Source organism: Pinus tabuliformis, chromosome 1_2, assembly GCF_031772625.1.
Source record: "Pinus tabuliformis cultivar Carrire ecotype Pingquan chromosome 1_2, CPIR1, whole genome shotgun sequence".
NCBI classification, from domain to species: domain Eukaryota; kingdom Viridiplantae; phylum Streptophyta; class Pinopsida; order Pinales; family Pinaceae; genus Pinus; species Pinus tabuliformis.
The window spans coordinates 834,787,772-834,815,714 of record NC_142298.1 but is presented as its reverse complement, the minus strand read 5'-3'; the positions used below and the strand labels follow the sequence as shown (position 1 = coordinate 834,815,714).

The 27,943-nt window shown below is 39.3% G+C and overlaps 1 protein-coding gene across 1 annotated transcript in view; it reads right to left on the bottom strand.

Annotated features, from left to right (window-relative positions):
- The window catches only part of LOC149208519 (alcohol dehydrogenase-like 6), a 90,945-nt gene that overhangs the window by 30,414 nt on the left and 32,588 nt on the right, over nucleotides 1–27,943 (bottom strand). Inside the window, exons 3-7 of the mRNA XM_089396097.1 lie at nucleotides 23,172–23,218; nucleotides 22,748–23,070; nucleotides 21,555–21,637; nucleotides 21,346–21,421; nucleotides 21,164–21,225 (exon numbers count right to left, since the gene is read on the bottom strand). Coding sequence (XP_089252223.1) covers nucleotides 21,164–21,225; nucleotides 21,346–21,421; nucleotides 21,555–21,637; nucleotides 22,748–23,070; nucleotides 23,172–23,218 — 591 coding nt within the window. The remainder of the gene's footprint in view (nucleotides 1–21,163; nucleotides 21,226–21,345; nucleotides 21,422–21,554; nucleotides 21,638–22,747; nucleotides 23,071–23,171; nucleotides 23,219–27,943) is intronic.

Here is a 27,943-nt window from a genome sequence, read left to right as displayed (position 1 = left end):
ATTTGTGTTATCTTGTAGGAGCGGTGTTTGGTGTTCAACTTGAAATTTGGGTTTTGTTTTATTTGATTCTTGAGATATGCAATCCTTCATTTGCTCAAATTCCACCAAGATTAGTTTTAATCCTTCATGTATACGTGGTTGTAATTGTGTCACCTTGATACTCTATTAGAGTAAATGTTTTGTAACACCTTGTGAAAACAACATTTTGATTTCCGAACAATTATTGATAATTAGAATATTCCTCCATACAAAAAAGACATTTTGAAAAAAATCAAACTCATAGTTTCCTTCACTCTTCTTTATTTTCTTATACCTTTCAAATATTTCCAGCTAGATATATACTCCTTAATTTTAGTCAAAAGGTTAGCTCTTTATAATCTTGAAAGCAAACTTTATAAATTTGTGAGTTGTGGTTAAATAACCCCTTTTATAACTTCTAGGTTAGTATTTCTACTTTGTTTTTATGGTACTTTTTAATTTAAAAATCTTCAATATTAGAAGGTATTTTTTTATAATATATATATATATATATATATATATATATATCATTCTTTTATTAATGCCAATTGGGGTTCTCAAGAGTGTTTGAGTAGAATGATTATTATTCTACCCAACCAAGGTTCAAATCCATGCTAGTGACATGTTGAGCTTTGATGCCTTGAAGAATATTGTTGTAATGGCTTCAACCTAAGCATGCTTAGGCGAGCATAACTATGGGTTGGCTTGGTCCCAACAACCTTACTCTTGCCTTCAGAATGAGAGGTAGACCAATTTCTTCTCTCTCTCTCTCTTTCTATATATATATATATAGATATAGATATAGATATCCCTTTTGTTTTAATTTTAAAAGTTGAACCTTTAACTCTTAACCTTATACTTGAATTGATATATATTTGACTTTATATAGATCACTTTTATACTAATTGTGTCTGCTTGATTAATATGATAGCTTGATTTCATATAAGGTCATAGCCTTTGGGAGAAGTTGCGAACCCTTCTTTGTGGCAGAAATCCTTGGCAGTTACAGAGTTGTTCTTCTCTTCATGAATTTTCCCTGAATGGGACTCTTCAGTACTGATGGAGGGAAGTAGATATAATTTTATTGTGCTACTTGTAGTTAATTGTGTGCTTCAAGCCTTGATGGGTAGCCCATTTGGTTGAAGACCCCATTGCCAAGTCTTTGGCCCTCTGTCATGAGGCGTGGGTTCAATTCTCCTTGGGTCCATTAGGGTTAGGCCCCGCAATTTGGGCCATTCGGTGTGAGGTTGGGATTTCTTCTGTGAAAAAAAAATTGTGCTTCAAATGGTGGCCTTAGGAGTACGACAACCATACAAACATGAAAATAGTACAGACAACAATTTTTTTTTTGCTAAAGCAAGAGTCGGTCCTTCTATTATCTTGTCACTCAAAAATATGATACATAAAATACATCACACCCAAAGAGGAAGAGGGCTAAAAACTCCACCCTTAGGGGAAGGAGTTAGTTACTCGAGAACAAAACAGTTTGCCACCACCACCCGAACCTTGGACCAAGGTCAAGCGGTTTAGGGCAGAACGGAACAAAACCATCTTAATCCGACAAACTTTGCGTAGATCCGAGGAGGTGAATCGTGACTATAACATAAAGATTTCGGGTCTGTGCTGGAGAACTAGGACCCACAGACCAACTCGACAAATCCCAGCCTTTGATCTACATCTGCTAGATCCAACGGCTGAGGGAAATATCGGGTGGAGAAGAAGCCGGTGGAATACCCGCCCAATGAAGGCGGTATTCTCTCTCCTCCAGAAGCCACGTGTTGATTGCTGAGTGGCATCGGAGACATTTCTAATAAACCACTTCAGGGTTTACGGACGCCCAATAACCCGAAAACTGCTTGAGGCCTGACAACCCGGAAACCACTCGATGTCAGATAACCGCTCGATGTCAGATAACCGCTCGATGTCAGATAACCGCTCGATGCCAGATCACTGCTCGACGTCAGATAACCGCTCAATGCTAGATAACCGCTCGATGCTAGATAACCGCTCGATGCCTGATAACCAATTTACGCCTGAGAACCACTTGAAATCTAATAACCGCTTGTTGCCTGATAACTCTGCACTACTGCCATCCATTTGACTGAGCCACCCAATTGAACCTGTTCCTCGCAATTTAGAGCAGATCGTCCCCATTTTTCTGACTGCCTGCTCGCCTACCGAATCCACGAGTAGGCCACCTGAGGTATTCCACTGCGTGGTCCGCCTGTACCAAAGCTCAGGTTGACTTTCTAACAAACCCCTATCATCCATTGATTATAGGTCAACTGGCGGATTCCCCTGTATTTGTTGATATTTCTCCTTGTCTGTGAGGGCTAGAGTGTGGCAGCTCTCACATAGTTGTCCTGTGGGTACCGACTCCCATAAGCAGCACTTGTTGGCTTTTGTGCATCTCACCCCTTCATTCGCGAGCCAGTCCGCTACTCTGTTGGCATCTCTCTGCACATGCACAAAACTAAGAGTTCTGAGAATTCTTAGGTGCGATTGAATTCGGTAATAGACCTGCAATAGTCTCTAGTGTCTCGAGACTTTGTCAGGTGCAGTGCCCATGCTTAGCCGCTTAACCGACTTGATAATTAATTCCGAGTCAGCCTCGATGATTGTATTATGTAAATTGAACTCTATCAGAATCTCTAAGCATTGTTCAATGGCTATTAGTTCAGCCATATTGTTAGTGGCCCTCCCCAGATGACTGTGAAAGATGAATTTTATGTTGCCCTCTTCATCTCTTATGACTCCTCCGTAGCCAGCGTCCCCAGGGTTACCTTTTGAAGCTCCATCAATATTGAATTTTAAAAAACCTTTGGGAGGGGGTTGCCAAAAAGCCTGACCAGCTGATTTTCTCTTAGTTATCTTGATTGTTCTCTGAGGGACGAGAGACTGGAGTCCCAACAGTTCCAGGATGTGAGCATCTTGATGACTCGGGGGTTTCTCAGGAGGTTGCTTTAGATGGACATTGACAGTTTCTTTGAGTTGTTTTAGGATTTGAGCTGTGATACTTTGAGTTGAACCAGATTTAGCTTTGAAGATCCTATTGTTACGTTCTTTCCAAACATCCTAGATCAAGAATCCTGGAATCAGAGCCCAAGCTGTGTTTACTGTCTCATTGTCCGAGAAGTCCTTCCTCCAACTCTTTAAAGTGTCGGTGATGTCATTTTCATTCCTGTCTGTCTGCTTGAAGATACCGGCAACCCAATTCCATAAGGTGGAGGTGAAAGAGCAGAGGTTGAGAAGGTGCTCTGTAGTTTCTTCCTGCTGTCCACATAATTGGCATCTTGATGGCCCCGCAAAACCTCTCTTTCTGATATTTTCCCAAGTTAGAATCTTTCTGTGCTAGACCAGCCATCTGAACAGTTTGATCTTCATCCAATGTGGGTTGTTCCATAAGTCTTTCCATGTCTTATCAGGGCTTGGGTAGTTGAGCCCCGTGGCTATTCTTTTGGCTTCTTTGAGGTTGAAGATGCCCTCGTTGTTTTTACCCCATCTTAGTAGATCATTCGAGGTGGAGGTCAAAATTTGTCTTTTCTCCAGAATAGCTTTCAGCACTTTAGCTTGGGTCTTCAAGGGGGTTTCTTCACTGTAGTCTGGTACCTTCCAAATCCTCCATTTACCAGTATCCCTGGACTGATCCTAGTAGTCACTTACTTTTTTCAGTCCTTTGCTTATGGTATCGATTTTGATAATGTCCAGTTCTTCTCTACTGAGGTTATGTTCCTGCTGCCAGTTGTCCTCCCAAAACCATGCAAGCTTCCCATTCCTGATCTCCCAGAAACTGTGTTTCTGAACTAAGGCTCTATTTTCCCACGCCTTGTTCCAAATGTGGGAGCCTCTAATGTGGCCTGTCATTCTGATGTGGTCTGTTTCTTGCCAATCCCTTGCATATTTTTGTTTCCAGAGTTTAGCCCAGGGGTTTCTTATTTCCTTAAGCCATCTCCACCAAAGTTTTGCCCCCAAAACTTTATTTAAAATGTCCGGGTCATGGAGACCCAAACCGCCATGGGTTTTGGGTTTACAGAGCTTGTCCCATGCTACCAGAGCCCATTTCTTTTTCTCTTCCCCTTTACCCCAAAGAAAATCCCTTTGAATGTTCCTGATTTGCTGTAAAACTCCTGTTGGTGCCGGAAGGGCTGATAACATGTAGATTGGAATGGTTTGTAGCACTGATTTTGTGAGAACTAACCTCCTAGCTAAATTCAAGGATCTGTTTGTCCATTTGATGACTTTATCCTTCAATTTATTGATTACAGACTCCCAAACTTCCTTACTCAGCGGTTTGTCAGTGAGGGGTATTCCCAGATATATCGAGGGAAGATGATCTCTTTGAAATCCTAGAATTCTGGAGAGATTTCTTTGTATTGAAAAAGAAAACTTTAGATTTTGTTAGGCTTACCTCAGTACCCGCAGCCATTGCAAACTCATGCAGGATTTGTTTGAAAGCTTTGGCTTCCTTGACAGTTGGAGTGCCCTGCAGCATAGTGTCGTCCACAAATTGTTGATGGGTCAATGTATCCCCATTCGGAGTGAGTCTAAGTCCCTGGATTTTTCCTTCCTCCTTGGCTGAAATGATCGCTTTGCCCAACCCTTCCATCATGAGAATGAAGAGGAAGGGGGAGAGAGGATCTCCTTGTCTGAGGCCTCTTGATGGCTTAAAGGTTCTGGAAGGGGAGCCATTAAGAAGAATAGAACAACTGGCAGTGGTGACGAGAGCCATGACCCATCTTATCTAGTTGTGATCAAAGCCATATGCTTTAAGAACTTCCCTTATATAAGACCAACTTAGCTTATCATAAGCTTTCGCTATGTCCAGCTGTATTATCATACCTGCTTGCTTATTGGTCCTGAGGGAATGCAACACTTCGTGAACTTGAATGATGTTATTAAGGATTTGTCTACCTTCCACATAACCAGTCTGCTCTTTTGACACAAGTGTTGGAAGAAGGGGTTTGAGTCTGTTAGCAATTACTTTGGAAATGATTTTGTACACCACATTGCATAAAGCTATGGCTCTAAATCTATCTAGAGTCATGGCTTTATCCTGTTTGGGGATTAAGGCTATGAAGGATTCATTAATCGCTCTCAGTACTGATTTTGATTTTCTCGAGTCCTCCACCACCTCCAGGATGTCGTTTTTTACTATATCCCAGCAAATTTTGAAGAAGTCTACATTGAAACCATCAAGGCCCGGAGCTTTCCCATTATGTATCTCTTTGATTGCGTCATTGACCTCTTCCTCAGTTACTGGCCTGTTAAGATTATAATTGTCTTCTATGATTACCAGTTTTGGAATGTGTTGGGTAAAACTTTTAGTAAATAGAGATCTGTCTTCCATGGTCTCCTCTGCTATACTTTGGAAATGTTGGACCAGGACCGCTTCCATTTCCTTGTGGGTATTTTGCTCTGTACCATGAGGATCTATAAGTTTTGTGATTTGATTATGAGCTCTGTGTTCCATGGTAGACTTGTGAAAGAATCTGGTGTTTCTCTCCCCTTCCTTAATCCATTGGACTCTAGATTTCTGTTTCCAGAAGATCTCCTCCTGCTGGCATCTGTTGTCCCATTCTTGTTGAAGTGAGTCCACTTGCATTTTCTTTTCCTCTATGAAGCCTTCTGTGATTAGAATTTGATTAATTTCCTACATTTTTCTTTCCACTTCTCCCTTGGCTTTGAATATATTTCCAAACTTATTGTAATTCCATTCTTTGAGCTTTCTCTTGATGTGTTTAAGTCTCTGATGTAGGTGGAACATTTTTGTGCCTTGGGTGGATATTTCTTCCGCCCACCACTTTCCAATATTAGTGATGAAATCAGAGTGGGTAAGCCAGACATTTTCGAACCTGAAAGGCCTATTCCTCGGGGTTCCAATAAAGGAGGCTTCCAGCTGAATGGGCCAATGGTCCGAACCTCTGAAAGGGAGGATGGAAGCAGTCATGAAACGACCATTGAGTAGGAGATCCTCCGAAATTATGAATCTGTCTAATCTCGAGGCTACTTGGGAAGTTCCTCCTCTCTTGTTGTTCCATGTGAAGATGCCATTTATTGCGTCCATATGCACCAGTCTCATATTGTTAATAAAGTTCTGGAAGGCTATTGAGTCTCTACCAAGTGATCTGGTTCCTCCTTTTTTCTCTGTGAGAGCTCTGATCATATTGAAGTCCCCTCCCAGGATCCAGGGTACTGCTGGATGTCTCTCTCTCAGCTCTTCCAGAGAGGTGAGGAGCCTGAGTTTGTCGTCCAAAAGTTGAGGACCATAGACATTTGTGATCAAGTAGCTATCCTTGTCCCCCAACGGTTGGATAACCATTGATAGGTGGTTTCTTGATGCCTCAGCATCCAAGATTCCAAATTTCTGAGGATTCCAAAGAGTAAGAATTCCTCCAGCTGAATTATTTGCTTTGACTTCTAGATAATCATACTTAATAAGCCATTTGCTGTGCAGCTCTCTTATTTTGTCTACTGAACATTTTGTTTCCTGTATAAATACCATATCTGGTTTTTCTTCTTTTATTCTGTTACTGAGATTTCTTTGTTTCCTTTTACTCCCTAGTCCTCTAATGTTCCAGGTTGTAAGCTTCATAATGATGGGTTTGTAAAGGAGTAATTGGTGAGATCTTTCATCTTACTTGAATTGATCATGAGTTTTCCACACTCTGTCAGTAGTTCATTCTGTCTCTTGCGTCCTCTTTTCTTGCCTGGGTTCTTGGTGGAGTGTCTTGTTATTTTCTCCTTTGATTTAACCCCTCGGTTCTCCTGGCTATCGTGGTTCCTTTTGACTCCTGCTGCCTTTGTGTGAGACCTTCGGAGGAATAGCTGTTGTACTCTATCAAACTCCTCTTGTGGTAGAGAGTCTATTCCTGTGTTGATTCCCTGCTCTAGAAACTTTTCTAGTTCCAGGTTCTCCCTCTCTAGGATCTCCTGTAGGTCTTGGTCCTCCGTACCTCCTTCGCTTGGGGTCATCTCAAGGTCCCTTCCAGGTTCCATGATGCTTGGTGTGTCCTCCTTTTGTCCATTGTGCTCCTGTATGATTTCCATATTATCCTCTTTTTCTTTTTCTATTTGATAGTCTTCTATTTTCTTGTGCATTCCATTTTCTCCTCCTTCTAAGATCTCAAAACTGTTATGACTTGGTATCTTGCTTTCGCTAGATTTCTTTTGGGGCTTTTTTCCCCTCCTTTTCCTCTGCCTCCCACTTTGGTGAAGTCTTCAGGGTCTTTTCCTTTGTTGGTTTTTAAGAATTCCTCCCTTTTGTTGAGTGGACAGTCCCTGAAGAGATGCCCATGTTCATGACAGTTACGGCATCTGAATGGGATGTTTTCATAATCGACTGCCTGGATCCATTCCTCGTCATAAACTTCCAGGATGACTTCATCCGGGAGTGCTCCCGATAAGTCCATTTTGACACATATGCGGGTAAAGGAGGTATATTTCCCTCGCAGAGTCGCCTCTGATATCTTTATGAAATGCCCTAATTTGTTGCCTATAGCTTTCAATGATTCCAGCAGCCAGTAATCTAAAGGTAAGGAGTATAATATAATCCATACCAGGACCGATGTGAATGTTTCTCGCTCAGGAACAAAGTTCATCACCCAGGGTCACATGTAGAGACCTGCAGCAGCATAGAAGTAGGGTCCTCCTTCGAAAACTTTGTCTTTGTCTTCTAGGTTAGTGAAAACCACTGTGAAGAAACCCTTGGAGCCAAGATGCAGATTTATTTCTCCCTTCGGTTTCCAGTTATTCCTTATCCAAGTATACAAAGCTTTTTCCATCGGCCATATGCCCATGAACTTGCAAATGACTACATAAGTCGCCATATGTTCTCTGTGCACCTAAAGGGCTGGATCATTTAAGATCACCCGGGGTTTAATGTTAGCCTTGGGCTTACATGGTCCCGTTGCAGACATTTTCTCTGTTCTCTAACTAATGTCGCCAGGAATCTTTTCCCGCCTAGCTTCCATGTGGGTCCCATCCTTTTCTTGGGAAATGCTGCTTCCCGGCTTGTGAGTGTTAGTTGTCTGTTTCTACCTCGGGTGGATTCCTGAAATTATTCAGACTCGCCTCTTTGCTTCTGTTCGAAACCACGTTACTGTAGGAGGGAGTAGAGCTCCCTCCTCCAAGCCCCTCCATCGTTACCTGCTTGCGCTTGTTGCCCTCTGTTCAAAACCCTAGTTCCTTAGAGCTCCCAAAAAACCCTGTGGTATTCTAGTGCAAACAACAATTTTAAAATGGTAAAAATTATTAATTGAATAGAGTGTTGGTGTTGAAGAATGTAACTAGTGTCGGTCTTCATAATTATATTTGAGTCATGATGTAATATATTTGTCAAGAGAAAGAAAAAGAAATTTTATTATTAAATAAATTGACTTATTAAAGCATGGGTTTCATGCTTGGGTCAATTGCTTTTAGGTCAATGTCTCCATTGAAGACTTCTAGGGTTTATGTTAAATGTCCTTGTCCATGTCACAATGTAAAGAACCTTTCTTGAGAATTATTTGTCAAGAAATAAAATTATTTTAATGTAAAATAGGTCAATTAGGCCTCCTCAGCCAAGTCGGCCTCAAGGAAGGACATGTCGGCCTTGTTACCCACCATTTTGTGGGTGATATCCCCAGGAGATTTTTTTTCTCCAAGATGGTCCTCAGTCGGCAATCAGCAGCCCCTTGCAGCCACCAGCTAGCTCATTGTGCCATTTCTCCGCCACCTGAGCTAGCCATGTGGTCCCTCACCCATCTGCCATGATCGTATGTTTGAAGGTGGACCTCCCGAAACTAAAGGTATGACTCGTCATTTGGTAATTGAGTATTGTAGTTTGATTATCATGGACACTTATGGGCATGGATTAATGTGGGGATTCAGCGAAAAGAATGGGCTAGGTCTGTGCTCTTGTCCCCTGGACCCCTTTTGGATATTAACCTTGGATTCTAGTCTCATGGGATCTCTTTTCCACTCATGACTTCACCATTCATCATATCTCCCACTTGGGTCCACATTCCTCCACTGGGTCCACATAGGGCTAGCTCAACCCTTTCCCTTGCCCACACCTTGGGTCAGGCCTGGAATGATGCCCTGGAGGTTGATGCGGCAAAAAAGAAAAGTAAAAGCATATTTGGCCACATTCAACAGGAAAATGTACCACAAAATGCAAAATATGGCTGGGACAAAACACATTTAGCACATGGGCAAAAGCCAATACATGAGTTCTACCCCATCATCATGACCATCACCCTGGTTCCTACAGGTTCTATGAGCCTCCTTAATCATATAGGAACCAATGATTGTCCCAACCCCTGGTGGGCAATGAACCGCCCTACCCCAAAAAGGGGTATTCACAGCTATATCTCATACATCATGCTCTCACCCCTTGAGCCCCGAGTAGTTAATCAAAGAAAAATCATAAAAATGCAAAAGACATATAAAGAAGGGTGGAAAAATCAAGGTCGGGGCACCTCATGTACCACGACTTCTCCGTTGCACCCAAGCATGTGGCCCAGGGCTGCCCCTTCTCATCCCTTACTTCATTCACCTATATATCACATACCACCACCTTTTAAAGCATGTACCTTGAACATATTATCCCCTTTAGAAGTAGAAACCACCTAATAGGATATTTGGTTAACCCCATTTGTAGTTTGGGAGACATTGGCACATCCCGAAGCCCATTACGGAAGGGCACGTCATTATGAAGTCCCCACCTATGGTCCATGGTTGGTAAGCTCATTACTTAATTTATCTAATGACATGTACTGGAAGGCTAGGGGATGCATTAGATCTTATGCAGGATTGCAGATGGTCTCCATCTTGGGTTTGGTCTCCCTATACAAGGTCTTAATCCTCCAAAGGGCTACACTGGCACATGTAGGGTGGGAGTTGAGAACCATGGGACTCCATAGCAATAGACAACACTCCATGGATCCTCGAGGATGTTCAGAGATTTCTCGAGATTCACCTATTGGAAAATAAAGATGCATCTAGTGCACCTTTGCCCAGTCGGCCCCACAGATGTACCATGCACTTGGTAGCTGACCCAGGACTTGTAGGATGATGTGGCATCACCTACACCATCATCAGAGCCCTTGCAGATGATCTACAGGCATCTTCGACTCATTTGGAGACCCATCAAGTTATTCTTGTGCCCCCACACCCACTGGGAGCACCACAGGTTTATTGTTTGGAGAACAAGGGGCCAACCCCTTGTCCATCACTTTTGAGGGTCCTATTCTTCATTATGGCACTTATGGACCTCATCAGACCTCTTGGAGGGCCCTACGACATGTATTATTTATCATTTGACCACTTAAGAGCCTTATAATTTCATTTGTGAGCTAGTTTGGTGGGCTTGTCACCAAAAGTTAGGTTATTAGCACATTATTTTATTTCTGGGGCTTATGTAGGCCTAGGAGACTAATTCGAACTCCTCATTAGTGTATAAATGCAAGTGAGATGAGTTCATTTGCTCATCATCACTTTGGATTGGATATCTTCTCCCTCTTGAGAATTTTTCACTTTTTCTTAGAGGATGAATTGGAGCTTTATGGATAAATTTTGATGTTTGGATTTGGTTGATCTTATCTTGGAGCTTCTCTATTGTCAAATTGTGGATGGTTGGATATATTCTATTACATGTAAGTACATGTTTTTAATGTTATTCTTGTTTTACTTTGTCATATACATTGGATTGGGAATTTTGCTATTTTTAGGGCTAATTGTTGCATGCATCTACTGCTTGAATTGTGGAATTTTGTCTCTATATATCATCTCTCAATGTATGGGCCATGTAGTTTTGAATGAAATTTCCTAAGGATAATTCTATCAACAAATTTATCTCGATAAGCCATCACCTTTAGGAAATCAAAATATAAAGATGTAAGGTTGCTTCCCTTTGCCCTAGAAGGCAAGCGAGGTAGTCTTAAGGCCTCCTTGACTAAGAAACAAAGGTCCTCATTCATATCTATCCTAGACTCCATTCTCCCAAGACTAAGGCACTGATCTACTAAGAGGTGGTCACTCAAAATTTAACCCTTTTTTAACCTTCTTCTAGGTCTAGCCTAGTTGGGTCACCTAGGGCATCATTTCCTTGACAAAGTAGCACTCCAAAAAGTTTGATCTCCTAGCCTCTGCTACGCTAGTGTGTCCTCAAGGCATCCTCCAATTTTGAAGCCATTCCAACAATGGAGTTGTGCGATAACCCAAGCCCTAGCTCTGAGATCAAAATTTGCCCTGGTATCCCCAAGGCTAGTGCCTCATAGGATCAATTTAACACCTTTAAGTCAAAATTCTTTCTTTGATCCTTTCCCCCTTCTTGTCTGTGTTAATAACATCATTGGTTGCTAGATTCTTGCCTTTTAACCTAGGTTGGGTCCACTTGGTCCCGTGTGGTCCCACTCCTTTGACAAAACAATTCTTCAAGAACCATCTAGGACCAATTTCAATAAGGATTTTAGGGATTGGAAAATTCTTTCACAAATCATATTCCATCAACCTAACCCTCAAATCCCCACATCCTTCTCCTAGAAGACATTGTGCCTTGCTTAGAAAGCAAGCAAGCTCCATTTTTGACCCTCTTCTGGAAAGGGATTATTTGGGTTACTTTATATCCGCTTGTTGATTTATCCTTCATTTGTGACTGCATATATACCGGGTCTCCTCCCATTAGTGAAAGTCCTTAAATAGTAGGGAGCCTTAGCTGAGGTGACAATGGGCTAAGTCTCCATTTGTTTCCCTTGGCCTAGCGTTTGACCCTTTAGGTCCCTTGCTAGTTTGAGCGGTAACAGGCCTCAAAGGAAGAATTCGATCACCTAGAAGGACTATGTATAAGCAAAAACTCGACTCATTTGGAAGACATCTCTCATAAAGTTCAAATTGTAGTCGCTGGAAGCAGTAAAAGTGTGAAATTCAAGAAGGAAGAAGGAAAGGGCTAGCGAAGGAGAAGGAGGACGTTATTTTGCTAAGGAAGTCAAAATTCTCTCTCTCTTGTCTCACATGTGCAGAGAAACTGAAGTTGTTGGAAGGCCGAAATTGTAGACTTGAAGCTAGGCCGAAATTCAGGTGCAACAAGGTTGAAAATTTGTCCTTGATGCAGTATTGAAGCAGGGTTGATGCAACATCGTTGCAGTTGATCTTTTAAGGTTGGAAGAACAATTTGAGGGCTAACTTGGTGGAGGAGGAAGGTTTGTTGGTCTAGGGTCTTGGTCAATCTCATTTGAATTATTGAAGGAAGATTTCTTGACTGGGTTTTCCCCTATATATGGGCTTTAGCCCTGGTTGTGAACCTACATCTGGTGTCCTTGATCTTCTTATTTTGGTTTTGGTAACTGCTTGATGAATTAAGATAAAAGAAGAACATAAGAAAGATAAGAATAACTCAAAGAAATCATAAGTAATTATCAACAAGAGAAAATACTTCTGCCTTTCTGATTTTCTAACAGTTGGGTGGTGTACAAATGTATGAAAATTCAATTACAGTTAATTCTTGTACAATTGGAAGATCGCTGCGGTTTAAATTTGTACAAGTGGTGGCGGATGTATAGACAATGGTGATTTTATGCACAAAAAATCAATTACAATTAGTTGTTGAACTGTCAACAGATTGCCACATTTTAAATCCATAAAGATGATGGTGGATGTACAAACAATGGTGATTGTATGCATGGCTACAAAATTGATGGAAACGAATGTATGGCTTTTCAGGGATGGAATTTGATGGGCCATCACAGGGTGATTTTTCTGTCAAATACAGCCAGAAAAGTTGTCTACCCGTCAACATTCTTTGGGAAAATCATCAGAACTTGCAGTGGAGTTTGATTGTCTTTCAAATTTGAAATTCATATCCTTATGGCCAGTGGTATGGTTTTAGAATGGAAGAGCAGCGGAAAACAAAATAGTTTGACCTTATGGCTGTATGGACAAAGATGGATGACTCATAATATACAAATTGATATCAAAATGTGACAACCATATATGCTTATGAATAAAATATCCAAAATACTTGGAAAATAAAGATATCCATAAAGACAGTAAATATATATATTATACAAAATGATGATGAGGTAAATATATAAATTGTACAAAATGATGGTGGATTGTATGGATTTGGCGACCGGTAGCAACACAAATGGTGTAGGGTTGAACCTCTAGTAATCAACAACTATGTACGACTGTTCACTTTTAATTGAAAAATATAAAGATTTATTGCTTACAAAATTAATTGATGGTACGATGGAAGTTATAGCAATTGGGTTTGGACAACCCCTACGTATGACTGCTTGCAAATAGTGTATGGAAAGGTACTCGTTGTGATAAAAATGGTGATAGTATATTATTCTTCTTTTTTCTAGGTGACTAGAATTTCTTGAATGTAATCGATTAAGGGCCAATGATGGTCAATGACCAGAGACAAAGAAACTCTGAATTTTTTTTATATGGCCAAAAGCCATATTAGAATGGCTTTGATAAGCAAGTGGCCAAAAGACAGATCAAAAACGAAGCTCTAATGCCAAATATGATAGCCAAACCTGGCTCACATATTTAATATCCAAAATATTTGGAATACAATAAAGAAATCCATTGCCATCAAATAATATATACAATGTGTTGAAATTTGGTAGCTCGGAAGGTATTTTCAGTTGGAAAATCCCTTGGGTTTCTCTGATTTATTTTCTAGGGTTTTGCACCCAAAGAAAAGCATTTAATATTTTAATTTAATTATTAGTCGGCTTAAGGTGTCAAATCGGCTCAAGTCGGCTCAAGTCAGCTAACAAGGCCAAGAGACACACTTCTTGGGGTTTCACACCCCTTGGAAAAGTATAAATAAAGTGAGTCGTCATCATTTGAGTTGCGTATCAAGGTGGGCAACCAAGGAGGTCACATGCATGTGTGAAGGGATGCAAGAGAGACAAGGAAGCTACAAGGCTATTTGAAGGGCCGCAAGAAAGACCGAGTTCTGTTGAGGCATTTTTTGGACTGGTTTTTGGACCAAGCCACAGAAGGACAGTTAAGGAAGGGTCGTAGGTTGGAGACAAAGGAGACCACAACTGGGAGAAAGTTGGTTGCAGGCCCCAGCAAGCAGGCCATAACTAAGAGAAAGTTGATTGCAGGCCTAAGCAACCATGCCACAACTAGGAGAAACTGGGTTGCAAGCCCAAGCAACCAGGCCACAACCAGAAGAGAAGAGGCCACAAACTTATGGTGGAGAAAGAGGTTGTAGATAGGGAGAATGTCGCAAGCCCTATGGAAGTGTATGCAAGAGGGTCGAGGCTAAGAAAAGAGAGACCGAGGTTGGTTTAGGGTTGTTGTAGTAGCTCGTAGGGCTTGAAGTGAAAGTCACAGTGGAGGAAAGTGTTGGACCAAGCCTTGGTTTTGTAGCAACAAGAAAATCTCAACAACGAGGGTTAAAGAAATCTTATTAAGGCAGGCCACAAGCCGGGAAAGGAAGGTCGAGAGCTGTGAAGTGTGTTGGAGGCTAGCTAAGGGTTAGTAAACAAGGTCATAGGCCTAAGGGAACAGGTTGAGGCTTGAACAAGGGCTACAGGAGGGTTTTCGCAGTCAGAACAGATGGTCTGAGGGTTACAACAAGGTTAAAAGAACTGGTTGTAGGTTGGAACAGGAGGCCAAGGGCCTAAGGAGCAAGCCACAAGGGACAAGAGGCTGTTGAATGGGGTCGAGGGCTTAAGAAGGCTGTGGGGTGGACAAAAAGTTGATTGTTAGCCTAAAGAGAGTTGGTTGGAAATTTAAGGAGGGAAAAGAGTGCCTTATGTGCTATAGGTGGTTGTAGGCTTTGGCGGCAAAGGATAACCACAATTTGAAGGCAAATGAGAGCTTAAAGGACTCACCCTCAACCTAGGTGCTTTGTATAGGTATTTTGTATTGTATTTGGCATTGTACAAGGATGTAAAGGGCCACTATCCCTAGTACAAGAGCCCTAAGGATTTTCTTGTTAATGGAATAATAAGAAACAAGTTTAGAAATAATTATTGTGTACCATACATTGATCTAATTGTTGGCGTAATTTGCACTAGGAAAAAGTTTTTGAAGTTAGGCATTTTCTACGTGTTTATGTTTTCTAGCTAAAGCATAAACTAGACCTAAGGTGCATGGAATTTTAACATGGTATCAGAGCTACTTTGAAGAGTAGTTGGGTCAAATTTGTGCACAGGTGGCAGCTCTGAGAAGGAGTTGTGGGATTGTTGCAAAAAATAATAGTGTTTCCAAGAGAGTTGGCTAGGTATGCCTTGTGAGACATGGCATAGAATGTTCAGACAATGAGCTATGGATTATTGCAGCTTGGGGTGGAAAAATGGGAGTTTTGGTGGAGAACTCAATGCACAACAGTGTGTTGAGTGGCGACTTGTCGATACCGTCGATGGACTTCTGTTGACTTGTCAAAGTAAGTTGCGACAACTCAAGTTCCTTGGTAGGGAGTACTTTGCCATGGATGAGGTAGCTTCATATGGATTGCAGTTTGATGAGTTTCATGAGATAGTATCCTCATTGTTTTGTCGAATTGCACATTTGATAGTGGAGCCATGTGCATATGAGGTGTTTGGCCCAAAAGGATGAGGACGCTTGCAGAATTGAGTTGTGGTGGTCTAGAGTGGACTAGGCCTAGCGTTCAACCACAACTTTGGACTAACCTTGAAAGGACACAAGCTCAGTGGCAGCATGTGCATAAGTTTTTGTGAGGTTACTCTTTGGGCGGTAAAGCAAAGTAAGTCAAGAGAAGTTTGTGTAGGCTCAGACGGAGTCCAGTAGCATAGAGGGAGATTCAGTTGCATAGTGGAAGTCTAACCTTCAAGTTCAAGAGATAAAGTGTAGTCTTCCATGCCATGCAAGGAAATTCGTGGTGTGTGCAAGGAAATTCATAGACCATACAAGAAGCCATGGTGCACACAAGGAAAGTCACGGTTCATGCAAGGAAGTCATGAATTGTGCAAGGAAAGTTGTGATCATACAAGAAAAGTCATGGCACATGCAAGGAAGTCATAACCATGCAAGGAAAAGTCATGGAGTTGGAGATTTCTAGGAACAAGGAAAGTCATGGTTTGGATGGCCATGTAGGATGCTCTAAAGCGCGAGGTTTCTAGGAGAATGGTGTCTTCGAAGATCTAGGTCTTCCAGAAGGATGTTGTTTTGGATCAAATTCAGAGGTAGGGCCACTTCCAATTGGTGGTGGAAATACCTTCTTCAATCAAAGGGAGTGTCAAAATTTGGTAGCTCGTAAGGTATTTCTATTTGTAGAAGCCCTTGCGCCTTTCTAATTTGTTTGTTGGGGCTTTGCACACAAACAAAAGAATTTAATATTTTAATTTAATTACAGGCCGACTCAAGGTGTCAAGTCAGCTCAAATCGGTTAACAAGGCCAAGAGACACACCTCTTGGGGTTTCACACCCCTTGGAAAAGTATAAATAAAGTGAGGAGTCATCATTTGAGTTGTGTGGCAATGCATGGCACCAAGGAGGCGATATGCATGTATGAAGGGCCACAAAAGAGACAAGGAGGCCGCAAGCCTGTGTGAAGGGCTGTAAGAGAGACTAAGTTTTGTTGAGCCATTTGCTAGACTAGTTTTTGGAGCAAGTTGTAAAAGGACAGTTAAGTAAGGGCCACAGACTGGAGAAAAGGAGGTTTCATCCAAGAGAAATTTGGTTGTGAGACCAAGCAAGTAGGCCACAACTAGAAGAGAAGAGCTCACGGGTTTATGGTGGAGAAAGAGACCGCAGCTAGGGAGAAGGTTGCACACCATGCGAAAGTCTATGGAGGAGGTTCGAGGCCAAGAAAAGTTAGGTTGAGTCTGGTTTAGGGATGCTTTAGTAGCTCATAGGGCCTGAAGACAAGCTACAATAATGGAAAGGGTTGGAATTTGGATTGAGCCCTGAATCTGTAGCAGCAAGGAAATATCAGCCACGACTCGGGTTAAAGAAGTCTTGGTAGGGAAAGCTGCAAGCCAAGAGCTACTAAGTGTGCTAGAGGCTAGCCGAGGGTTAGTAAAGAAGGTCATAGGCCTAAGGGAATAGGTTGAGGCCTGAACAAGGGTTACTGGAGGGTTTCCGAAGTCGGAACAGAAGGTCTAAAGGTTATAGGAAAGTTAAACGAGTTGGCTATAGGTTGGAACAGGAGGTCGAGGGCCTAAGCAATAGGCCACAAGGGACAGGATGGCTATTGAAGGCGGTTGAGGGCTTCAGAAGACTAGGTGGGAAGAAAGTTCATTGTTAGCCTAAAGAGAGTTGGATGGGTACTTTAAGGAGGGAAAGGAGTTCCTTGTGTGCTACAGCAAATGGATGTAGGCTTCGGTGGCAAAGGACAACCACTGTTTGAAGGAAAATGAGAACTAAAAGGACTTAGCCTCAACCTAGGTACTTTGTATAAGTATTTTTTGTAGTATTTGGCATTGCACAAGGATGTAAAGGACCATTATCCTTGGTCTGGGAGCCCTAAAGATTTTCTTTTTAATGGATTAATAAGAAACAAGTTAGGGCATAATTATTGTGTATTGTACATTGATCTAATTGCTTGTGTAATTTCCATTGTGCAAAAGTTTTTGAAGCTTGGCATTTTCAATGTGTTTATGTTTCTAGCTAAAGCATAGACCAAACCTGAGGTGCATCGATTTTTATTAGAATAGTGTGTGAGAAAATGATATGATATGATAGAACTACAAATGAGAATCTCGTTATAAATACTAGGAGAGAGTCCCCTTTCATAGCAAGTCATGTCTTTTCTTTGAGACATGTCCTTTGATGTGTTTACTAATTAATAATGAATTATTGTTTATTATTTATTATTTATATATATTTATGTCATTTACATTTATAACAATAACCCAAAGTGAGATGGGAAGACATAGATGGTCAACCAAGTAATTGAGGACATGTTGAGAATGTATATGATGGGGAAGCCATCCAATTGGGATGAATATTCACATTTGGTTGAATTTTCAAAAAAACAATGGGTATCATGCATCCTTGAAAATGAATTCATTTGGAGAATTGTGTGGAAAAAAGTGTGATACTCCAAAACTAGGATAATCCAATGGATAGAGTAGTGCTTGGGCCTAAGATGCTCAAGGAGAGGGAAGATCAAATGGTCAAAATCAAATAGAATTTGAAAGCAACCCAAGATAGGTAGAACAATTATTCAAGCAAGGGTACAATAACAAGAGAATTCTAAGTGGGAAAACATGTATTTCTAAAAGTGAATCCGAAGAGAAGTTCACTAAAGTTAGATGTTGCACCAAATTGGTAGTTGCATTTTGTGAAACATTCGAGATACTTCACAGGATAGGGCCAATTGCATATATGATTGCATTGCTTGCATCTATGCATGTGCATAATGTATTTCATTTATCTTTATTATAGAAGTATGTGCATGATCCTAAGTTCTAACCATGTCACTAATTGGAATCTAATTCAGGTGAAGCCCAAAGTGGACTTTTAGGTAGAACCAATGTGTATCCTACACTGAAAAGTCAACATGCTCCACAACAAAGGCATTGAATAGGTAAAGGTCCAATAGACCTACTACATCCCCAAGTGACATGGGAGTTGGAATATGTAATTCGGGAAGCATGCCCACAATTATTTTGAATTTTTGATGTAAAAATTGTATAGATATGAATGGTGACCTATATTAAGGACGACCCAAAAATGAGGAGGAGAATGTAATGTCCAAGTTTTGATCCTTGGAATGCAATCTAATGTATACATGTGAATTAGGCTGTAAGCCTTATAGTATGGCTAAGGGCCATGTAATGTAAATGTTGTACATAAAATTTATTAATAAAAATACATTGTTGGCTGCGAGACAAGGGGGACTAGTCACTAAAACAATGGGGGGCTATGACTCCACGAGAGAGGAACAAGAGGGAGCTAAAGGGACTTGACGATTGGAAATACTAATTTATTGTAATCCAAAGTCCAAATCAACCTTTAGATATGTGCCAATGTAATTAAATGAAGTTCTTTGGGTGCCAAATGGCAAGTTCGAAGCATGCATATATATCCTTTGCTTTCGTTCTCTCCACCATTCTGCTATTCATTCTTACCATCATTCTAGCCTGCGATGAGTTGCAAAGGGGAAAGAGAATGAAGCCTGTAATTGAAGGTTGAGATTGCCTATATGTAATCCTGTGTAAAATTTTCCATTATGAATCCCTACATATCCCAGCATTAAGATTTCCTGGCCAGTTTGTGCTAGAGACCAGGAAAGAGGTATGATAGCCTAAAGGACTGCATTACAAATAAGGGGTCCACTTCTTTGGGTTGTGCAGATTTTAGGAGAACGAAAGTTGGTGATTTGGATGGTTGTGTGATTAAATAGATTGAGAAATTAGTGGGAAATCAGCTGAGGGAGTTATTGTTTGTCCTTGTGGACTCATAGCCCCATCTCAGGGATGTCATGTTGTAGAAAGCCCTAGTGCAATAGTGCCTACAGCTGGGAGGAATGTCCCATGTTAGCGACCAGTTGGTGTAATCATTCTCTAAAGATAAGTGTTCTGTTACATGAGTTTGTATGCTATTTATGATGTGTATTTGTGTGTTAACTGTATGTTTAATGTACAGAATGCATTTATATTTATGGATGTTTACTGTGAATTGCATGAATCTACATCTCATATTGCATAAGTCCACACGTCCTATCACATGACTGATTGCTTGATATGACAGGGAAGAATAATTACATGGTACCAGAGTTGGTTATTATGGGTAAATTCAGTGGGAAAATGGAGAAATTTTCCAGTGGTCGACCATCCTAGCAGGCACAGGAGTGGTTGAGTATGTTGCAAGCATTGATCAAAGGATATATGCAATCATGAAAATACAAGATAGCATTTTTTCCTTAGGAGAAAAAATCTATCATAGTTGGCTATTAACCAGTTGACTGTTCTGATAGCATAAGACTATTTGGTTGTGAAATAATATCTTTGGTCAAAAGGCTTAGCATCAAATTTATAGGTGGAATATTACATAGAAGTTTAGAACCTGTGGAAGTTTCCTAGAACCAATATCACCATCAGGTTTCAATGGGTGACAATGCTATTGTAAAAATGATCAGTTAACATCTAATTCAATTGGCAAGAAATATGCTGTCCTTATGCATGTTAATCCATGGACTCTCTATTTAGTCCCCAGGGGCTGACCAAGATGTCAAAATTAAAAACAAATTACTATCTAACTGATAGCTGGGATTAATTCCCGGAGGCACATCTCACACAAAAATGACATAACAAGACTAAGAAGTGGCAGAATTAAAAGATGTATAATATAATTATAATATTTCTAAATGGCCCCACTAATGCTTGTTGAGATAGAACCTTGTCTCAGGATACTGGCCACTTGTTTGAGAAAACTGATCCAACTTTGCAATTATTTTGATGGTGGTCATGTGTTTGACTTCTGAGGTTTGGTAGCCAAGGAAACCAAACCGTAGAAAAGGGTGTGTGTAGATATTTACACATACTAATGTGTGAGGTTAAAATGAATATGTCAGAGATATGCCTCAACCAGTTAGGTTGTGGTTCACATGGTTGGTCCAGCCAATTGCAAGGGACCATAGAGGGAGCAATAATGGACAAATAGGTGCCTCTGCAGCTGTTTATTGGCAAATATGTTTGTTTGAGACGGTGTTATAGGCATGCCACCAACTCTGAAATTTCAAGTCAAAGAAGCCCGACTACTGCTCAAAATCAGGGATAAATGCCATCATATCTCTGGGCAGCAGTTGAAAAGGTTATGCAAAGCATTCTGCCATTTTTTTTGTCTCTCAAACAATATTAAGTGTTAATCACTCCTATTGTTTGTATATTTTTAGGCCTGGTAGTTTATGAACAGAGGATACTCCGTTATTTAATATACCTGGTATTAAGCCGGAGCCATAAGAGCAGATCAGGGCTCTTCTGATATAGATTTTGATCTGATTAGTGAGAATTTTCTTTACCATAAAAAGTAAGTGTCACATTTTTTCCACACGCAACATTAATTGATAAAGAATGTTAACACATTAGTTCAGTTACCTTCCATTCGTATCAAACATTCATAAGCTGTTATTTCATCTTATTCAAATAAAATATTGGTAATGTCAATTTAGGTAGCTTGCATAAACCATATGATATATCTCTTTATTTCAGAAAGTTCTACATCTTACCTCTTGGGTTGGTTGCTTGTAATCACTGGGATTGATAAATTCAGTGACACCAAATGCTTTCCCTGTCAAAGAAGACAACGGCTTGAGCAAATTCAAAACTTTTCCGAAATTCAAAAACAATCTGTTTCTAAAGTGAGATGAAGCATCTGGAAGCATTCTTGTTGGATGGAACTAGGAATTACCCCTTTCAAATTTGTCAGGGTTTATATCGACACCAATTATCCGAGATGCCCCCCTTAATTTTGCACCTTGTGCTACCTGTCCATCAAAACGAGAAGATTGAATCCATGGGGTTGAACACTAAGAAGGAATTAAAAATACCGTGCATGCATAGAATCTTTTCAATCCGAAGTCAAATTAATGTTAAATCCCTTCGTTATGAAGTCCTTACAGCTAAGCCTACTGCTCCAAGGCCAAAAATGACTACAGTTGATCCTTTGCCAACATTAGCGATTTTCCAAGCAGCTCCAAAACCTATAGCAAGCAAAATCCACTTATTTACAACTTCAACAGAAGCATATGCACTTCAAATTTTCAAAAATGAATTTCTAATACAAAGTAGGCTCTATAAATTTGAACTCAAGGATCGAATCCTCAAATTATATTGTTGTGCTTCTGTCAAGATGCTACTAAGGTTTTTGGAAGTAACCGTTTGTTATGGATCTTATCTCAATTTGACTATTGTCATCCTGATATTTCAATTCTCTTAAGTATGATTCTGTGAAATGTCACTTTCCAATGCTGCACTCTATTTCATTTCAACGCCTAAGGATTAATGCATTGAAATATCTATAAAAAAAATTCTTCAATTAATTGATATTGAACAAAAAGAGACTTGGGTGAAATCTAGGCAAACTAAGGAACAAAAAGAATGTGCAATTCCAACCTCCAAGCATTGGAGCTATACATATGTGGGCTTTCAAATGATGTAAATGGTCCCTTGTATTAATTTATTAAACCACCTCAAGATGTGACTGAAGTGATAAAGCTTTGAACGGATAACGTTAAAAGAATAGGTGGGTAAAGGAATACACATGAAAAAGGGTATTACAACTCTTCTCAGTTAAAGCCCAATAAGTTGTTTTTCCACGATCTTATTAAACATCTTTACAGTGAAAATAAAAATAATCACATCTTTACAGTGAAAATAAAAATAATCACAGGGAAAAGTTCAATTCTGACTAAAAAGGAAACTAATTCTATGCATACTTTACTTGCCAGAATTTTTCATGACCATTTTTCAAATTCTTTCGCTTTTAATTTCTAACATCCTTATTATTAGTAAATCATGGAATTCTTACATCATTGACAACGAAAGTAATCTTTGGGAGAAACATGATAACCCAAAAGGAACAGTTACCCTGTTTTGTAACATAGATCTTGATTCTTTACTAATTGTGTTCAAAGTCGTTTTCTAAATCATCACGTCCCTGAGACATTCTATGATGCTTCCTTCAGAAATTTTATTGCATCTTTTCAATTACGTATCCATGATTTCAAAATTCAAAATGATAAAGTGATAAAAAGATATTGAATGTTAATTTTCATTGAACAACAAGAAGCAACATTCTAAATAATTCTTACCTGTTGCAACACCGCAGCCAAGCACACTAATTTTTCCCAAGGGAACATCTGGGCTCAATTTGACAACACACTCGGAGTGGACAACAGTATATTCACTGAAGCTTGAAACTGCAACAAAGTGATAGATGGGCTTCCCATTTATTGAAAAACGGCTCTTCTGATCACCATGCATAAGACCATTTCTTTCAATTCCTAAAGTTTCACATGCATTACTTTTATCAGATTTGCAATGTCTACAGTTCTTGCATTCCCCTTGGAAAACAGTAAGGACGTGATCACCCTCACAGAGATCAGTTACACCTTCTCCAACACTCTCAACGATCCTGCAATAACATGATATATAAACCATGTAAAATACAGAGTATAGTGGAAATCATGGAGGACATGAAAAAGGAACGGAAAGTAAAGGATTAGAGAAACAGACCCTGTTGCCTCATGGCCAAAGATGCGTGGAAAGATAGGAGTGTGCCCCTAAACATTAAATGAACAAAATTAGATTCTCAAAAACAACATTTATATCCAAAATAGAATCAAAAGAAGACTCTAAACACATGGTTATTGGCATAGAATATATAGAATATGAGCAAGTTATCATGTAGTGCAATCTTACTCTGAGTCTAAGGGTCTAACGGTAATTGATGATCATCCTCTTACCAAACTAGGAATTTCAAGTGTCGAAGTGTGCTGAATTTAATTAGATTGCATATATTGGGAATATTTTGGAATAGGATAGACAAGAACAAAGTCAATTATTTAACCTCATTTTTATCCACCACAGGATTTTGATTTTACCAGTAAGATGACCTCACTTTTATCCACCACCAGATTTTGATTTTACAACTAAGATAAAGATAATACAATTGAGATAAAGATGACGAAGCATGCAGTAACCAAAGCCCATTGTTTTTAAAAGTTGCATGCTTAGTGCCAATGGATATTCATCACCATTTCCATTTCCATTTCCATGCAGTAAATAAAAGTCAGAAAAAGTGAACAGCAAAAAGGAAGGTTGTTGCCTCGTGAAGGTGGTAAGTTGGTAACCCTCTGAAAGATATGATGCCCAGCACAACTAATAATAATGTTACTGAAGGTGCTAATCCACTGAAAGGCAATATACCCCAATGCAGCATAATTTGTTTGCTAAAAATATATATTTTTGGACTATTAAAAAAACAAAAACAATAGGTTACTTGTGGGAAATGATAGATATTCAAAATCAAACTAAATCACACATAATCCTTGTAACAACATTCTACCAGTGAATCAATCATTTTTCCACTCTGCTCAATATTAAAAAACAAACATGGAAGAATTAGCTTTAAACTCATGTATGATTCCTGCAAATATTGAAGTCTCAATATGAGATTCAACAAAGCCTGAATCAACAACCAAACACGGAAGAATTAGCTTTAAACTCATGTATGATTCCTGCAAATATTGAAGTCTCAATATGAGATTCAACAAAGCCTGAATCAACAACCACATATGTGGCAATGTGATTTTTTTCTCATTACAAATTTTACCTTTTCAGAAAATGGTGATTGTTGCCATCTTCTCTGTTTCAAAGAATTATTTTACAACAGGTTATTTGGTTTATTGATGTTCCAAGGATGGAATGGTTAATACAGAGAATGGAGAACGGGTGAAAAGAAGTGTAGTCCGTGTTTATTCGGTGAAGCTGAGTCACTATAAGAAGAAAATGGGTCGTCGCATCCTGCATCAATTCGAAGCTTTTTCAAAGAGAGCCGCAACCAGTTCATATCAATTCATTATTTAGAGAAATCCGCAGCCTGTATCAATTCAAAGTTCATTCAGACGGAACCGCCACCTATATCAATTTGAAGCTTCTATATCCATCCAAAAATTTGTGATTTTAGGTAATCGTTGGATAGGGAAGCCGCCAATCGGCAGCCATCTGTATCAGTGCAGTGCCGAAACCTGCTTATCATATCAAGCACCATGGAGAAACTGTAGAAGAGAGAATGATTCCGAGGAATGTCCTGTATGGGACAGAGAACAGCCAAAAAATAAAACAAAGGTGCCTAGGAAGAATTTGATCAAGTTTGAAGGTATTCTTTTGACTTTATTTTCAAAATCTTTAATTTCAAACATTGCTCAGAGGTTTGCAGAAGACATTTCAAAAGACGTAGATACTAGAATAGCCACGAAACAGAATCATTTTAGGAGTTGAATTAATGTAGGTTTAAATTCTTCTAGAAGAAGAAGAGGTTTAGAATTGCAATGTTTTTGTTTTTTGAATATTCATTGTCAACAATATAGTTTCATGATATATTTTATTTACAATATTTGTATTTCTTTGAAAATGGAAGTCTGCCATGGTGGGGAGGGCCAAGATGCTGCCACCTCCCCCCACAGATCTAGGTTGAGTGCTTTCTTTCCGCACCATGTTCTGCAGTCTTTCCATGGCTAAGTATTGGTTCGTATTCCTCAAGCTGTCCATGCATGAACCAAATCATTCATCCCTACAATAAGATTTCATGTCATCATGATGTTGGCCACATGGGTTACATCATCAGGTGTATATTTTCATTTCTTGCTAATTTTTTCTGTCTAATTGTGTGTGAGTTTTTTAGTGGTATATGGGCTTTGATCTTGAGTTTCTTTCTTTCTCCTTGGCTTGTGAGTTCAATTGTTTGTTTGCCTCTGAGGTTATGTATGTAGTTACAGCGTGGGTGCCAGATGCAATGCACATCCATGGCCAATAGAATCAATATATGTACATTATCGATCTCCATTGGCATATGAAGGCACTCTTTGGTTATGTCCTACTTGACAGAAATGATGCCAAAGATGAAATACTCTTGATTCTAGATGGCATTGTGTTGCAGTTGAAAGAAACACACAATGGGCTAATGAGTATTGAGGAAATAGTAGGTCCAAGCCCTAGGTTGAGCTACCCCAACCTCGTGGATTATGTGCCATTTGAGGTTGATGCCTCTAATTCCACCTAGTTTTCTTATGGTTTACTCTTTGATGACATTTTTGTTGTTCAATTGCAACCCTGGAAAGGTTGGTAGGATATATGTAGATGGCTCTCATACAACCTACAGGGATTTACAATTTATTTTGTTTAGTATTAGTAAACTTATGGATAGTATCTCTTTGCAAATTGATAGCCTTTTGTTCTATCAGTGGTCTGGTTTCCCAAGTGGCAAGCCACTAACTGACAACAATAGATGGCAAATATAATTTTTTGTTACTAATAGAAATACCTAACTTACACTAAAAAAATTGGATAACCCTTAAAACAGTGAAAAAAATTAAACAATGCAGTTCAAGGATAATGACGACGAAAATTGATTTTGAATTTATGCCAAGGGTAATAGTGAGAAAAAATTGATTTTGAAATTATCATTTGAGTGGTTGACTATTTAAGACAGAAGGAATCGAAGTAATCATAAAGGGTGATTGTTGTTTAAGTAATTTGCAAATTATGAAATTGTATTAATGGAAGAGTTTGAGAATTTGATGAGTTCAAGAACCTGGAAATTTAGAGTGTTGAACTCATTGAGGTGCTTGGGAATTTGAAAAATTCTAAATTTTTTTAGAATTGTAGTTTACAGAAGTGATGAGAAGGTTTGATTAAGTATCTACATGATTTCAAATTGTGGAGAAGTGAAGTTACTTGCTGAGATATTTTCATTTATGTTTTTGTTTTGACTTAATATTGTAGCTCTAAGAGAGGGTGTTGGAGAATAATATGTTCCAATAGTATACAAATTTAAATTTAAAAGCTACATTCATATAAGTGACTAATAAAATGATAATTAGATAATAATAAATAAGGTAGTTACGAATTGTATCAATCGCAGAACTATCTAACTAATGATGCAAAAGGGGATTGACCTCATTGTATCAATTGACTTCATTGTAAGAAAATCATCCATTTTACATGAATCTATTTCTAATCATGTTTTCATCTTACTCGTTTACTTAAAAGTTTAATAAGGAAAAAATTGCATAGACCTACTTTTTACTGGTAGTTTGGTCCACCTTAGCTTCATTCTCTACTCTTAAAAAAATTTAGATGCACTAGCAACTATATACTAAGTGAAACCACCATATTCCATGGTTGAAGAGGACATGTGAGTTGTGCCAATTTAGGAGCTTGAAATGGAGGAACACTTTATCTTTAGATGTCCCATTATAATGAGATTTGAGAGAGATGTCATTGCATGTTCCATGTTTCTACTGTCACTTGACGCTTTCTTTTGTTATCTCAACCAACAATATTTATCTCTATACATGCATGGGGTAATCACTTATAAATAGGAGACCCTGCACAACTAGGCTATTTAGCTCCTTTTCCAACCTATTTCAATGGTTGGAGGCTCTAAGCACTATGCAAGGTTTTTAAGGTAAATAGTCATGGATTGAGGTGACATTAAATCCTCAAGACAACAAATATCCTCTTGTTCAGTAACTAGACACCTTACCTCCATGATTTCACAAGGTCATATTTTCTTCTTATGTGGTGTTGTCCCCTAATGCATATCAAACAATTGAATTCCCATCACTAGATTCGTCTCCTCGACCTTGGATGTTAAGATAGTTTTGCAAGCCACTCTTGGGACCTCCCAAGTTCAACCAATTGATTCCCCTAAGTGTTGTGTGCTCCTAATATGAAAACATCAAAGTTTGATTAAGTTCCTTCATTGTGATAGATGATGATAGGGACATCTATATTTCCTCCTTTACTTCCACTTCTATCTTTGTCTTTCTCTTACATATTGATATAGGTTTCCCCTCTTTCTAGGGCTTACTCTTTTTCTAGTGCTTTCAATAGTATTTATTCTTTTAGCATCTAGTTGTGATCTTAGCACTCCCTAATTGGTTGAATTTTATAATCCCCTTAACCCATTCTTTGGTCATTATGGACATTAGTATTATCTTATTTTGTCATTCATATCCATCTAAGCTGTCAAATTAAGGAATGCAACATAAAGTGTATCAACCATGGCAAGGACAAGGCTAGTAAGGAACATAGAAAGAGTCATACAACTCCAAAACAAGAGAAAAGCAAGGAAGGCACTAATGTAGGGTGGCAATAACAAGGTAGAAAGGGAAAGACAATGACAAAGAAAGCTCAAGAAAAAAGAGTTCCAAAGAATCATCACAACAAAGTCAAGTCTCCATTAGAAACTATGGGAAAGACATTATTTTACCAAAAAGTTT